The sequence below is a fragment of the Arvicanthis niloticus genome, chromosome 4 (genome assembly GCF_011762505.2).
Source record: "Arvicanthis niloticus isolate mArvNil1 chromosome 4, mArvNil1.pat.X, whole genome shotgun sequence".
In the NCBI taxonomy this organism is placed as follows: domain Eukaryota; kingdom Metazoa; phylum Chordata; class Mammalia; order Rodentia; family Muridae; genus Arvicanthis; species Arvicanthis niloticus.
This window is the reverse complement of record NC_047661.1, coordinates 1,779,187-1,794,978: the sequence shown is the minus strand read 5'-3', so window position 1 is coordinate 1,794,978 and position 15,792 is coordinate 1,779,187. Positions and strand designations below refer to the sequence as shown.

At 42.3% G+C, this 15,792-nt stretch overlaps 1 protein-coding gene across 8 annotated transcripts in view; it reads left to right on the top strand.

Moving 5' to 3' along the window:
• The first annotated feature begins 607 nt into the window (after positions 1-607).
• LOC117707057 (gamma-secretase-activating protein) overlaps positions 608-15,792 on the top strand; it is a 94,160-nt gene continuing 78,975 nt past the window's right edge. For 3 of the 8 annotated variants that reach the window (XR_013109692.1, XM_076932133.1, XM_076932131.1), the window contains exons 1-3: positions 609-818; positions 8,730-8,806; positions 9,909-9,965. Coding sequence is in view for 5 of the 8 variants with exons in the window: in XM_076932133.1 (XP_076788248.1) it covers positions 722-818; positions 8,730-8,806; positions 9,909-9,965 (231 nt within the window). In the remaining 3 variants the exon portion in view is untranslated. Of the gene's footprint in view, positions 819-8,729; positions 8,807-9,908; positions 9,966-11,533; positions 12,079-15,792 lie in introns of those variants that run through there. The other 5 variants (XM_076932135.1, XM_034500383.2, XM_076932134.1 and 2 more) reach the window with 4 other exon arrangements.

The following is a 15,792-nucleotide window of genomic DNA, read 5'->3' as shown; positions in this document are numbered from 1 at the left end:
AGCTTACTGATGGTGCATCTCACAGGGCTAAGCTTACTGATGGTGCATTCCTCGAGCAGCATAAGCCAGCGTCGTAGAATGAAAACACCAGACTTAGGAATTAATGGGCTTGGGACTGAACCGAGAAGAATGAAACTACCTACAGACAAACCTCCTCAGAGACTACTTGTGGACAACCCAACTTCCTCAAGGCAGAGTGCACAGACTGAAAGGAAAAGAGAACCCAGACTGTGCTGAGCTAACCTCCCTTAGTGTCTTGTAGTTTCCCTGCCCCTGGCTGCTGTTTATCACCTAAACACTACAGCTACAACATCACCATATGGAGCGGAGCCCATGTGCCAGCTGCCTTTGTGTAGCCTAGAGTCTCCTCAAGTAACCTGGCCCTAGCTAAGTGGCTGCTTGGTGGACTGACCTGGGGCTAAAGAAGAAGTCTGGCCTCTGCATCTCACCATTGTTCTCTAGTTCAGTCTGGAAGCTGCTGGCTATGTCACCCCATCAGGGCCCTTTCACGGTTCCCTGCCAGCAGCAGGGAGAGGCCCTGTCCCGGGTCTAGGAGAAATGCACCCTGGTGCAGGCCTGGAAGGGGCGGTGCTCGGGATCCTTGGGGCTGGACCGCCCAGAACCCTGAACCGAAAGCAGCCACGGGAGGCTGGGAGGAAGGAGAGGCGGCTGCAGTCTGGGAGGTGTGCCTGAATGTCCTCCCCGCCACTGCTTGAGAGCCATGGTTCTGCGGCTAGTCACCCACTTCAACGTGCTGGCGGACGTACTCCCGAGTCTGCTCGCACAAGCGGAGACAGTGGACGAAGGAGAAGGCGCAGGTGCTGGGCGCTTGTCCAGGATGGGACGGGAGGGCGAGTGGTACCTGTGTCGCCACAGGGAGGGGGAGGTAGGGTACAGCCGGATGGTTCCTTCTTGCTTGCCTCCGGGGCTCAGCTAGGATTAGGAGCACCTTGAAGTATAGGGTGACCAGCATGAATCTAGGTGATCAAAAAAATGACCACTAAGTATCTTAGCAATTACATTGCTTGTCCCAGCGAGAATGCTGAGCGTTCTCAGCGTCAATATGCTTTTAAGAAGGGGAGTTCAGTGGTTTAACACACACAGACACAGACACAGACACACACACACACACACACACACACACACACACACACACACCACGTTTTTTAAAGACGTTTTCTGTATATCTGTGGAACAGAGTCTGTATATCTGAATGGCGCTGATGGCTTAGGAGGGCATTTTCTTTCAGATGTGATGTAGAGAGGGGAGGGAGCTCTTTCAAACTGCACGTAGGGATCCAAGGGTCCACAGATTCTAAAGGCACAACAGCTTGCTCAAGAGCCACCAAGCACACCACTAAACCCACCCCACCCTGCCTCACCCCACCCCTGTGCAGCAAGCAGTGAGGAGGCAGGGATGCTCAGCCTCCTGCCCTGCCAGGTCAGTGGGAATTTGTTTCCAGTGCTTGAGGCTCTTGTGGCGAGGGAGTGGAAAAATGACTTTTGTGTGTTCCCAGAATTGATCCATTTAAAAGAAGGGTGTCTGTAATTTAAGATTTAAGTTTTTTCCTCTCCTCTCCTCTCCTCTCCTCTCCTCTCCTCTCCTCTCCTCTCCTCTCCTCTCCTCTCCTCTCCTCTCCTCTCCTCTCCTCTCCTCTCCTCTCCTCTCCTCTCCTCTCCTCCCCTCCCCTCCCCTCCCCTCCCCTCCCCTCCCCTCCCCTCCCCTCCCCTCCCCTCCCCTCCCCTCCCCCTCCCTCCCTTCCTTCCTTCCTTCCTTCCTTCCTTCCCTTTCTGCTTTTAAAGCAGCACATATAGAAGCATCTTCAGGACATAAATTGACTCCAGGATAATGGCGCCTCTGGGTCTCACCTTGTGCATAAGAGCTCTATGTGCCCATGTGTTTGCCTCTTTCTATCTTCGGCTTTCCTTTAGCATCTTAGATTGCCAGTGGATTTGGGGGGGTGGGGTGGGCCATCACATGTATGTGGGGCATCACATATCCATAATTCTTTTCTCTAAACTCTTGTGGAAGTTATGTCTGCATGATTCCTGGTCTTTGCATATTGACGATTAAGTACAAATAAGCAACTTCATAACTTTATGAGCGCTTCTGCAACTTCTGCTTTACTTGCTTTGTTAAAGTGTTTGAAGGTTTAACTTTTGGGATATTATAGGCAACTACAAGTCTGTTTCCTACCACAGAGATAGTCCTTTTCCAGTTCCCACGGTATCGTGCTAAATGGCAGGTGGCCGCACATAAGAAGCTGGGTAAAATATAAAAACACCACAGTCTTATGTTTCAGTGTGTGGGCTGTGGTTGAAAAGCTGTGTGTGCCTCAGTTGGATTTGCCTTCCTTGAATCTTTCACTCACCTGTGAGAAATTATAAACCTGTGTATTGGTGCTTCAGTAAAAGTAGATACCCCTTATGTCAACTTACTAGAACAGAACTACTGGCATATGTATATATATATATATATAATTTTGCTGTTTCTCAGAGCATTGTGGTAAATTCCCACAGTATTATTATCTTTGATAATCACCAGTGGGGGGCATAGCTTAAAATAAACAAAACCAAGGGCTGGGGAGATGGCTTAGTTGATGAAGTGTTTACAGCACACACAGTAGTGCCCATGCCTGAACACTAGCATTCCCAAAATGGTGGGGGATGGGGGTGGTACACACACGCTTGCATTTCCAGTGCTGGTAAGGAGACATCAGGATCCTGGGGCTTGCTGGCAGCCAGTCTAGCTGAGTTCCTGAAAGCTACATTAATGACTGAGGAGGATACCTGAAGTCAACATCTGACCTACACGGGCACATGCACCTGTGTAAGACCATGAGTGCGTGCTCGCCCCTCAGCCTTTGAAGGAAAAACTGAGCTTCTACTTTATCTGTAGTGTGTCCATTACTAAACATGCTTCTGCTAACTAATTTTTGAAGTCTCAGCTTTAAGACATAAATAAGAGTAACACTATATATGTCTGCTTTCTACATACTTTAAATCTGGTCTTAATCTCCTCCCAAGTTACATCCATTTATTGATGTGCATATATGTGAATGAGTGAAAGTGATTGCATGTGTGTCTGTTCATGAGTCATGTGTGTGTGTGTGTGTGCACAAGTGTCACAGTGTGCGTGTAGAGATCAGAGGACAACTTTCAGAGTGTGGTTCTCTTTTTCCGCCATCTGGGGTTCAGACTCAGTTTGTCAGGTGCCTTTGCCTGCTGAGTATCTCCCTGACCCTGTTAATATTTTTATATCAGCAAATTGAAAATGCTGTAGTGATACTAAGTAATTCTGTTGAAACATGACTTTCTTGCTAAAATTGCCCACGAGCTTGGCTACTGTAGCCAAGGAACTTTGCTAGCTGTCGAATAGAAATGTAGTCAACAAGGGCTTGGGTGGTAGGAGGCTAGATTTGATTATTGTGCCTACTCTTGGTGCTGTGTTAACTTTGGCAATATATTTTCTCCTGAAACAAAATGAGAAAATATTCACAAAAATCAAAACAGTAACATAAATACTTTAACTTCTCTAAATAGTGATTTAAAAAGGAAACCATATACCATAAACCAGCTACAAACTGAACACTAACAGGATCCGTGAGGGCTTGTGTGCATGCACCTATGATTCTTCTCGGTATCTCAGAGGTATCTGGATATTTTAACATTCTTTTCATTTTATTGATAGCTTTAAACCCATCTGTATCTGAATTTCAAGTGGAAAACATATGCTCTCTTTTTACTTTAATCTCTTCTCAGTATTGAGTTATTCAGGTTCACTGGCTACACAGAAATCATTACTCTGTGTACAGTGTTTCACAGTGTAAACTGTCCTTTTGAAGAAGAACCTTCCCTAGGTGTTATGAGCATGGTTGGCTCCTTCAGGTATTGTCCCCCAGCTTGGTTTCCTTCAAGTGCCTGCATCCAGTGAGGCACTACAGTAGGGTATAAAAGGCCTGTCAGGTTTGACTCAGCATGGAACTACTTGCAATCAGGTTGAGTTCTGGAGCTCCAATCCCACCCCCCTTCTCAGACTTCAGGGCCATCTCTAGTTTCCAGGTGTAATCCCATAGAGCTAAGCATTTCTTGGGAAACAGTGCTTCACAGGTAACCTAGATTTACTTAGCTTTTCTCTGGGTAGACGGGGGTGGGGGGTGGTGGGGGGGTGGGGGGTGGAGGGGAGGCTGGGGGTGGGGGAGGGGGAGGGGTAACATTTAGGAGATCCCTGGGTTTGCCATTCCAGCCAGCACCTTTATTAAATGTCTTATGTTGCTTTGGCACTTCTTAAAAACAGTATAAGTTGAAATGTTGTCAGGGACCAACTATGTAATTCTAGAAAGAACATGAATTATCTTTCCTGTGCTATCCCCTGGTTTGATTAGGCTTGAATTTGTGACTCACAGGATTGATTTTAAGTCTTTAACTCTTTGTATGCGGAATGATGTAGTTTGCCATGCAACTCATTTGAAAGTGAGCTTTCTTTGTTTCTTTATGTATGCTGTCCTGCAGACTGGTCTGGGGATGGAGGGTGGGGGATGGGAGGGTGGCTTAGTCACACTGTTTTCTGTTTCACTATTCTATTGCCACTGTCCTTCCTGTTAACTTTTCCTCTGAGTCCCCAGTCTCCTTTTCTAACTCTCAGTTCTCTTTTTATTGAATCAGCCCATGCTTGCTCCTTCTCATTTAGTTCAGAGTGTGAAATGTGTTAGTCTCAGAAGTCCTGATCTCAGGATGATATAATGGGGCCATACTGAGCCTGAGGGACTGGTGGATTGGGTACAGACTAAAAGCAATCCCATTTAGCCACCTTTTGATCTGTGTGCTGGGAGCTGGCTCACATTTTTTTTGTAAGACCTTATGTTAACACCTCTCCAAGTACTGCCATTAGGAAAACAAAACTATTTCAATTTTTTTCACCTAGCAGTTTAAACTAAAGTTTGTACATTTGGCAAACATCTTCCTGTAATGTATAACCACTCTGCTTTAGCAAAGAATGGATTGAAGTGAACAGCATTATCTGGGAAGCCAGCTTCTATTTCACCTTACCTCAGATCACAATGCTTCTTGTGTTTCATACTTTCTGTAGCAGGTTTACTTATGCAAGTAACTTCCTTATCAGAATGTAATATTCTGAATTCAGAGTATACTGAACTGTAAAAATTAAACCGAGTTTCCTCATTTGAGATTGCTAAACTTCCTCCTCTGGACTTTCCAAAGATGCACTACTAGGGAAAGAGTCAGAATGAGTAAATAGACAGAGCCATTACTGAATATCCTTAGAGAAGGGCGCATTGACTCATGAGCAGCTAATCCAGAGAGGGGGAGCCAGGGAGATTGAGTGAGACATCAGTCTACATTTCCAGTATTGCTAAATACACCATTCCACATGCCCTTGAAATGGAAGCCAGGCGTCTGACTAGAGTTAGCACTCCTAACAGATCCACAAAGACATTTTTTATTTCTTTCAACTCAGTCTGCTGTGGTTGCACCACATTTTGATCTAAGTTCTAGCTATGGTAGCTAATCAATGGTATGCAGTGAGAAATGTCTAGGGAACTTGACACACACACGAGAGTGGTCCCCACACTAGGCTCTTGAAAGTCAGAACAGCTTGAGCTGGTGAGATGGTCTCCCAAACCTGATGACCTGAATCCCACATGGTGTAAGGAGAAAGCCAGCTCCTACAAGGCACCCTCTGACTGCCACAGGTGTCTTTCCCTCTCCTCCTCACTCCCCTCTCTATGTCTCTTCCTGCTCTCTGTCACACACTAAGCAAATAAATAAAATGTAATATATATATATATACATATATTATATATACATATACGTACATATACATTACAGAATATTTTGATTCGGGTATGGAGCATCAGGATTCCTTACACTTCCTTAAATAGCTCATCTCATGCTTCTAGTACAGACAGAGCTCGGCATCCATGATATGTAGTATGTATATATTATACATATGTATGTATTTACGTATGTACACACTACACATGTACAAGATGTAGTCTGTATTTGATGAAGAATTTTTAGTGATCTCAAAATAAATGTTCTTCCAAGATTTTTTTTATCAAGACTTCTTGTAAAGGAATTTCTTATCTTAGCTGATAAAACCTTTTAAAGTATGTTTTTGTGAAAGTCTGTCCCAGCATTTTTATACTCTTGAAAAAAATCAAATATTTCTCAAAATATTGACACACTGCATTCTAGAAGCATTGTGTCATTGTAGGATGGACGTGAGCTTGCTGAACATCTCTTCAGCGGCTACAGAATCCCCTGAAAGGGTTCTTATCTTAGCTGATAAAACCTTTTAAAGTATGTTTTTGTGAAAGTCTGTCCCAGCATTTTTATACTCTTGAAAAAAATCAAATATTTCTCAAAATATTGACACACTGCATTCTAGAAGCATTGTGTCATTGTAGGATGGACGTGAGCTTGCTGAACATCTCTTCAGTGGCTACAGAATCCCCTGAAAGGGTTAATTGTCCATCTTCCCATCATGCCCAATGCAGGGCACTACCTCTCTGTTCTCTTTGTCCTTTTCTGGGTTTGAGATGAGTCTGCACTATTTGTTTGCTTTGTGGTATTGGCCCAGGGTCTTTACCTCACTGTCCTCAGGTGTTCTTTATGTACAATGGGCCTATACTACCTGAGCCAAAGTGTGCATGAGATGGGAATGAGAACACGTTGTAAAGAGCTAGTCAGTTGACAGAGTCTTGTTCTGCCATGAGATCAAATGATTATTCATATATTTAAAAATCAGTGTGAAGAGATTCTGACAGCTCAATAGGAGTATATAACTGTGTATAAAAACCACATCTGCAGCCTTACCACAGAACCTTTACACAGCCATCTTGAGACAGACAGGAAGACAGACCTCCAGATGATGGCCAAGCCTCCCTGAAACCTGTGCTTCCTCTGGAGGTTCCCACTGCAGCGCCAGCTCTGGTGTCAGTTCTCCCACTATACTTGAGTTTATTTTGCTTTTTTTCCTTTTGAATTAGAGATTCAAAGTTTGCTGTTGTAGGCTGTCGTTCATGTTTCATCTAAACATTTGAATTTCCCATAGTCAGTATCATACTATTTTAATGTTAGAATACTCTAGGTGTGCATGAGCAACTAAGCTTAAATAATTTAGTTGTGGACAGTTTTTGAAGAAACTGAAAAAAATCAGTTACTTCCTAATTAATAGTAATCACTGATGTGCTACACACCAGTGTTTATTTAAATCCTTTAACTGTTGATTCACAACTGCTCTAAGAATTGTAGGTGAAGACAGGCAGTTGATTTTTAAGTTAAGTGTTTTGTGTGAAGGGTCTTCATGTCCTGCTCTAAAAGATGATTTTTTTTTTGGACTGGGAAGTACACAAGTCATAGGGACACACAGTTCAGTCAGTTTTCCTAGAGTGAAGTCCACAGAGCCAGCACTCAGAGCAGGAGGGAGCAGGTTAGCGCCACTCAGCCCTCTGTGTTCTGAGGCACTTGCTCATTTAGCTTCAGAGACAGAAGTTTCAGAAACATATCAATCAAACAAAGCAGTTGGTTTTTAGCGGTTATAGGTATATATTGATTGACTGAATGATTGATTGATTGATTGATTGGTTGATTGATAGAAACACTCTTTCTATGCAGTCCTGGTTGTGTTAGAGCTTGCTATGTTAGCCTGGCTGGTCTTGAACCCACAGAGACCTGCATCCTGAGTGCTGGGATTAAGCGCATGTACCACCATGCTGAATTGGCTCAGTTACTTTTGTGTATTGCTATGGTTAGCTCTTTCTCATGGTCACAGTGTATTTCATTGTTTAGATATAGCTTGGTCTGTTCTTGGTAGGCATTTGGGGGATTCAGAACCACTGTGAACTGTAGAGAGAATCTCTTATAAACATCACCCGTCAAAAAAAGGCTGGTGGTCAGTGAGCTGAGGCAGGAAATAGGAGGTGAGACACTGGCAGGAAGAGAGAGGATTCTGGGAAATAGTAAGAAATAAAAGAGAGATGAGGGGAGAGCCAAGAGAGGTGAGAAGACGGGACACAAAGGAGGAAGACACCCAGCATCATCTGCATTTCTGGGGTCCTCCACATGGTCTCTCACTGAACCTCACTGACTGGCTATACTGGCTTGCCAGCAAGTTAGAGGATCCTTGTAAATAGGCTCCTCCATGAGGGTTACACGTGTGTTCCCATGTCTGGCTTTTTACAGGGGTGCTGGGGATCTGAATGCGGGTCTGAATGTTCGCGTGGCCAGTACTTTACCAATGGAGCCATCTCCTACTTTAAAGCTCTGTGTTTAAAATCTTACTGTTTAATTTACTACTTAAATACCTGGAATTCAGCTGAGTACCTGGCCGGGGTGAACCTAGCAGGAAACTGTAATAATTCTAAGTTGGTATGCCATTCATGATATAGCCTCAGAATGCATAAAGCAAAGCTACTATACAATTAAAATTATTGACATACAATGTATAGCAAAGTATATATCCTAGAGCGCAGGGGTGTCTAGCCCAGTGAGTATCTCCACAAGCTTATGAATGTATTGAGTCTGCCACCTTCCCGGCACCTCAGACATGAACGTTTTGACCTCTAATATGATAGATTAAAGAAGTCTGCCTGCTTGTAACAGAAGCATCAACATGGAGTTTTGTGCTTGGTTTCTTTCATGAATACTGTATTTATTAAATATGCTAAAACCATTTTCTGAATATTAACCTGCCCTTATATATTCCAGGTGTTTTAGAAACAACCTATGGGAGCTTACATGTACTAAACATTGAAAGGAATGGAAACATTATTTATACCTATAAGGTAAGTCCATGTTGTCTTCTTATTACAGTATGTATATAGAACATATAGTTTGTTTTAAACGTTTATATTAACCTCTTACAGAAATTTACAGATTTTTTTTTTGAGATTATGTACCTGTGGCTTGACTAGAATTCACCATGTAGATCAGGCTGGTCTCAAATTCACAAAAAATCTGCCTGCCTCTACTTCCCCAGTGCTAAGACTAACTTTTTATAGAATCTATATGCTCCTTTATTGAGGACCACAAACACTAGTTGGTACTTAACCTTTAACCTTGGTTTTGCTGAAGAGTGCTAATAGTCTATCTTATGAAATATTTTATCTTTTAAAGTAAGATAAAACTGCATACCTGAAATTCAAAAATTTGAATAGATGGATAATTTCATTGTCTATTTTTTTAAAAAAAAAGCCAAGATACTTAAACCTAATTAATATGTTAAATTTTTGTTCTTCAGAAAATGCTTACTATGGTTGTTTCACACATTCAGGTATAAATATAACCATCGCTAACACTCTGGGTATTTAATGTCTTCAGGTGTTGAATGTCCTAAGGAAAATTTCATTTTCCTAGTAGTTTCAGAAACAAGTTCTATACATTTGTGTCACCATTTTTTGTTTCTCTGATGATTAAAAAAGTTCTTAAGCTGCTGGGCATGGAGGTGCACACCTTTAATCCCAACACTTGAAACAGAGGCAATCTTATCTCTGTGAGTTCGAGGCCAGCCTGGTCTACAGAGTGAGCCCAGGACAGCCAGGACTTTTCCTATCTCAAAAAACAAATGAACAAACTTAAGCTGTATTTAGGATTGACTCATTTAAAGATTCGGTTTTGCTTATAGAATATGCCACATTTATTCTTTCAAGGACACGGCTGCAGGCTCATGGCCAGGCCTTCTAAGCAGTCTTCAGATTCCCCAAGTTGTTCAGGGATGACCTGTTTCCCTCTCCAGGCTCCAGTGACTAGCTGAGTTAGGTCTGGTCCTTCTCTAGATGTGTACAGCAAGCTTCCTGTGAGTGCCTATTGCTAAAATAATGTGGACAGAGTTATTGCAGGTTTAATTTCCTAAACAAGAACATTAATAAATATCTGCTTAATTTTTAGGATAATAAGGGAAATGCTGTCTTTGGATTATATGACTGCCAAACCAAACAGAATAAGGTAATTGTAGATTTCTCAGTTGACTCTTTTTTTTTTCTGCCTGCACTGTCTTTTAAATATAAACCTCAATTTTATTTTCCTTTTATATATCCTTTCATTTCTTTCCTTCTCCTATTTTTTAGCTTTTTAAAAATTTTTTTTCTTTAAAAAAATGAAGACAATAACCACTGAACCACATGACACATACAGTCTCAGTCTGTTGAAATTTAAAGTTGGCTGACACTAATCTTACAATGTTATGGGGAAAAATAAGAGTGGGAAGTCCACTGACTTCCCCAAGACCCATGTGTGCTCCTAGATCAATTTAATAACGCCCCGGGTGGTGAGTTCTGACTCTGACTAACCTTCACATCATTGTTCTTGCTCCTTTTCAGCAACAATTCAGGTTTGGAGATATGCCTGCTTCCCTTAATAAACTACTATTATTAGTTCCTGGCCAGCGTGGACAGGAGGGTGGCAGGCATGTGTGAGCAGGGGATCCTAGTGGCCCTGCAGTTTAAAAACTTCCTGTATCCATTTTAAGTTTCTCACAGGTCACCCTCCTCTTTTGGCTTCCAATATGGTTAGCTCTCTTTTCCCATCATCCCATTCTGCCCACAGCTGTTCATTCACTTATCTATTCATATTCTGATTCAACAACCATACAAGTCAGTGTTCTCCTTGTGAGGATCCAGAGTCACTTGGATGACCAGGGCCAGTCCTGTCAAGATACGGTTTGTGGAAAGAGCAAATAAAGCTTTGGGTACTAGTACAGTCCTTTTCTTGGCTTACATCTGGTCTGAATTTTGAAAAGGTGGTTCAGGAGCAGCATTAAATGAAATTTCAGTCTGGCTGGGGTGGTGATGGGCAGCAGCTGCCTTTTGTGGATAGGTTCATCTTCCTGGGGCTGTAAGCAAGGGGTGAGGAATGGTTTGTTTGTTTGTTTGTTTGTTTGTATTCTATTTGTTTCTTCACTATAGCTTTTTGGGATTTTAAAACATGGACATTACTCAGGAAATCAATTGGTTAAGACATAAATTAGTAGAGAATTTAATCAGTTTTGTTGTAATAAATCCCTTTCATGAACCCAACAAAACTGATATTAGTTCCAGACAGTACAGTTCAGGATGTTGGAAAGTTCAAGGTCAAGGATGCCACATTTGGTAAGGGCCTTTCTCTTTCTGTCATTAAATGTCCCACAGGAGAAGGGGGAGAACAGGAGAACAGAAGGAGTCCAGGCTCACTTTTATGATAGACACTCTCCCAGGAACTAGCCCAGTGTTGTGAAAACATCAATAGCCTACAAAGAGGGCAGAGCCCTGTGGCCTAACTACCCATTACTGGGCCTTTTCTCAGGCACGACTGTATGGGAATTCTGTCTCCAGCCTATGAACTTGGAGACATAGTCAGACCACAGAGGTTGCTAAGCACCCTTCCTCTTCCATCTTTTCCACATATTCAGAAAACCTTACAAGCCACACGGTTTCCCCCTGGCTCATTGGTTTTGTTGAGGAAATGGATTTGCATCTCAGGTCAGCTGGAGTTTATATTTTCTTTCAAGTTCTGTATTTTTGCTTTGTAACTGTGCCACCAAGAGAAAGATAATGCTTTATTTTAGTGATAAGAGCTCCAGGATGAAATAGAGGCTGCACAGATATAATGACTCCTCGCCTTCTGAAGTGTTTCTGGTTTAAATGTTTTAAATGGGCAAAACTGTCTAGTCCCATGTATCCTTAGCCCAGTTGTCTCTCGTTGCTACACCTTGTGTAACTGTATGTGTCAGTAGAACCAGGACGGTGACATTGGTGGAAGGTGTGGAGTGTGACGAGATTCTGTCATTACCATTGCTGTCAAGTACAAACTCTGCTGTTGTTCCCGAGATCTGCTGGTGACCACTGACGAGTTCCAGGGGAACTCAGAACCCTTGCTTTTTAAAGTCATTGACTTTTCTAAATTTACAGTTGTCTCCACCATTTTCTCTTTCTTTGAAAAAATATATGTGTGTGTCCTTGTGTGAGCTTATGCGCATGCAGAAGCCCATGGAGGCCAGAAGAGGCCATTGGATCCCCTGGAACTGGAGTTATGAGCCACCACGTATGTGCTGGGAACTGAACCTGTGACCTCCATAAGAGCAGTAAGCACTTTTAACTGCTGCACCATCTCTCTAGCCAGCCCTTCTCATTTAAAAAAGACTTTTGTTTTAGTTTGGACCTTTTATTTTCTTGTGAACCTTGAAATTGAATGTCTAGCCATGGGTTAATGGTAGGGAGTTGCTGTACCACTGAGCGGCAGCCTTAGTGTCTTGGCATTTGGTGACATATGTCTGCCTTTGTTGTCAAATGTAGTTTAGGAACATGAGTAAGGAAATCCTTTAAGTCCTACCCATGTCGTTCCTCTTTCCATTGTTTCCTCTTCCTCCCTGATGTCCTGTCCTGCTTCCTTTTTTATTTTTTTTTAAATCATTTTCTTGGTCTTTTAAGACTTTGTTTTAGTCCCAGTGTTTCACACTTGGTGTGCAGGTCACACATTTTCTCCATTTTCTTTTCTTGCACATTTCTTTTGTTTATTCATTTTAAAGGATGATTTTACTGAGTCTAGAATTCAGGATGGCAGGTCTTGTCTTTTACGTCTTGAAAAAACTGTCTTCTTTCCTTTCTCCCTTCTTCCTTCCCTCCCTCCCTCCCTCCCTCCCTCCCTCCCTCCCTCCCTCCCTCCCTCCCTCCCTCCCTCCTTACCTCCTTCATAGCTTCTCATGGGAAACCTGTCTTTTAACATTTCCTACCATACTCAAGGTATCATTTTCCCCAAACACTTTTGAAAAAAAAGTTTTCTTATTTCTCCTTTGCTTATTTTCTGCAGATTTACTTGAGGATGCCCCTAAGGATTTGTTTGGGTTTTCATTCAGCTTCATAAATCTTTTGCTTGATTTGGGGCAATTCACTAAGCAGCCGCTGTGTCTTTAACTTCCACTCTTCTCTTCTTTGGACTCTAATTACATCAGAGTAGTTAACGCAGGTCTTTGAGAAAGCCGGACTCTGAGCTTCAGCTCCTTTTTCTCGACCCCAGATTATTTACTTTGTGTTGTTCATAGATTCCAAGTTTCTTCCAAGCTTACAGATTTCTTTTTAATCATGTTGCTATCATTTGAGATTTAAATAGTTGATTATTGCAATTATTAGGTGCAACATTTCTATGCATTTTTCTTTATATATTTTCTTCTTAAATTTTCTATTATTTTTTCATTTAATTACATTTTAAAGTTATTTGTGATGGTTTGTATATGCTCATCCCAAGGAGTGGCACTATTAGAAGGTGTGGCCTTGTTGGAGTAGGTGTGTCACTGTGGTTGTGGGCTTTAAGACCTTCCTAGAAGGGAATGTTCTGCTAGCAGGCTTCAGATGAAGCTCCACCAGCACCATGCCTGCCTGGATGCTGACATGTTCCTGCCTTTATGATAATGGAATGAACTTCTGAACCTGTAAGCCAGCCCCAATTAAATGTTGTCCTTTATAAGACTTGCCTTGGTCATGGTGTCTATTCACAGCAGTAAAACACTAAGACATTATTGAAGTTTGGAGAGAGAGAGAGAGAGAGAGAGAGAGAAAGAGAGAGAGAGAGAGAGAAAGAGAGAGAGAGAGAGAGAGAGAGAGAGAGAGAGAGAGAGAGAGAGAGAGAGAGAAAACACAGCTGCTTTGAAATCTTTGCCACATCATCTTGTATTTGCCACTCTAGTGTAAAGCCTGTTTTTCTCTCACTTGAACTCAAGTTTTCCTGGTTCCCGCATGACTCACCATTTGAGTATCTCCCAAGAGGCTCTTGGTGTCATTTAGTTTCTCTTTTAGTGTTTCCTCTGATACAGAACTCATTGAGGAATAAAGGGCACCACCTCACTCCTGCTGAGGTGGAAGAGCTCAAGGCTTCCACTTGCCTTCCTTTGATGAGAGGGCGCCCTGTTAGTCCTGGGGAAGATGCAGTTTGCAGCTTCCCAGTAGGTTTCCACTAACCTCAGGTGAGGACTCAGGGGCTGGTAGGTAGGTGTTAGAAAAAATTATAGCAGAGGGCCTGGCTTCCCATTCACTGCCCTCAGATGGTGGTCTACTAAGGAAGAGATGGGTCTCCTCAGTGCTGGGCAAGGTTGAGTGAGTGTCCATGGTTCCTATACAGCTGTCTGTGTTTTGAGAGGAGGTAAATTCCTTCCAGGTGGGATGAAAGCCTTGATTTCTACTTGGTCTTTTTTGATTCTGTTTGGGCAGGAGTGAACAGTGCCTGGGGTATCTGGATGAGGTAGCACCCTAGTCTCCCCACTCAGCCTTTGTAGGTAAAGAGAGAAGTGGGCTGCATTTTTTACAGACTGTTTGGCTAGACAGTAGCTAACAGTCATTGTCTGTCTTTCTGGATTTCTTGTTTCTTTGACTTGGGGGATGGGGTATGTACTTCTGTCTATTCCCGGGGTCATTTCTGTTATGTTCTCTTCTTTAGTTTCAAGTCTAGAATATTTTATTCAGAAAGGTCATCTCTGCTTTATGTCTCTTGGAGTCCTCAGAGAGTCTGCATCTCCCTCATCCCCTGGAGTGCTGTAGATAAAACCCACGGCTTTGTGCTTATGATAGAACCATACATCTGGCCTGTGTCTTCTTTACTCAACTTTCCAGTCTTCTTAGTTTCATTTTATGCACAACCTTCAAGGATTCTAGCTTTACGGAGTGGGAGGAATGGAGAGAGAAGTGAGTCTTTATCTTCTTGGTTTTGCTCTCTGTAGGTTTAAATGAATGACTCTCCTAATATGGCCAAACAGGAAGCAGTATGTTGTTTATCCATATGTAGGCAAGTTCTAACCCTTTTCTCCCTACTCCTCTCTCATCTCTTTTCTCCACTTCCATTCCTGCTAGTCTACCCTAGGGATGTAGGGAGAGGATAATACATGGGATACAAGCATCTAATGGAATTTTCTGGGAATCTGAGACAAACATTCCTCTCCTCTGCTTTTGTTCATAATATGGAATATGATGTTGGAACCTCCATGACTTTGAGGACTAGAACTTGAAGTTTTGATATGTGGAAGCTGAAAACATATTAAAACCATAAAATTAAAAGAATGGGTATTTCCAATTCTAGATTAAACCATGACTAAAGCCCAGACTTGCCTTCAATTGTCCAGTTTCATGAGTCACTATGTAATTGAATTTTTTTTTACATAAACTAGTTTGATGAATAATTATTGATGTTTACAATTGAAGAATTGCATACTTGTACTCCTTATGATGCAGTGATTCTTGCAAAGATGTATTTGAGGTTTAGGAATGTATCTCAGTAGTAGAATACTTGGCCAGCATGTACAAGGCCCTGGGTTTGAGCACCAACACTGGAAATGTGTGTGTGTGTGTCTGAAGTAGATCATTTTAATACCTAAAAGTAGGATGTAAATTAATGCCCACTAATAAGTTATTTGGGAATAAATACAACTGCTGAGGGATTAAAAAGTCTATAAATTGGACTATATTAGAAAGTTAATATACCTTAAAGTGCTTGCTGGACAACTGTGTTGACCCAAGATCAAATCCTCAGCACACATGTGGAAAACAGTGTAGTGGTGTGCGTCTGCAGCCCTAGTACTGGGAATGTGGCAGGTGGGGTCCAGGGACCCATGGGGCTGATGGTCTAGCCCAATGGTGGAGCATGGTAGAGAAGACACTTGACCTTGACCCCTGTGCCTCACATGTACTGGCATAGGCACATGTGCCTGCATTAAATCTACACACACACACACCTGTAAATGTATGCAGGCACAGAAGGATCTCCAAAACGTTTTGCTGCATGAAGAATAGCATTTGTTAGGATACTTCATTCA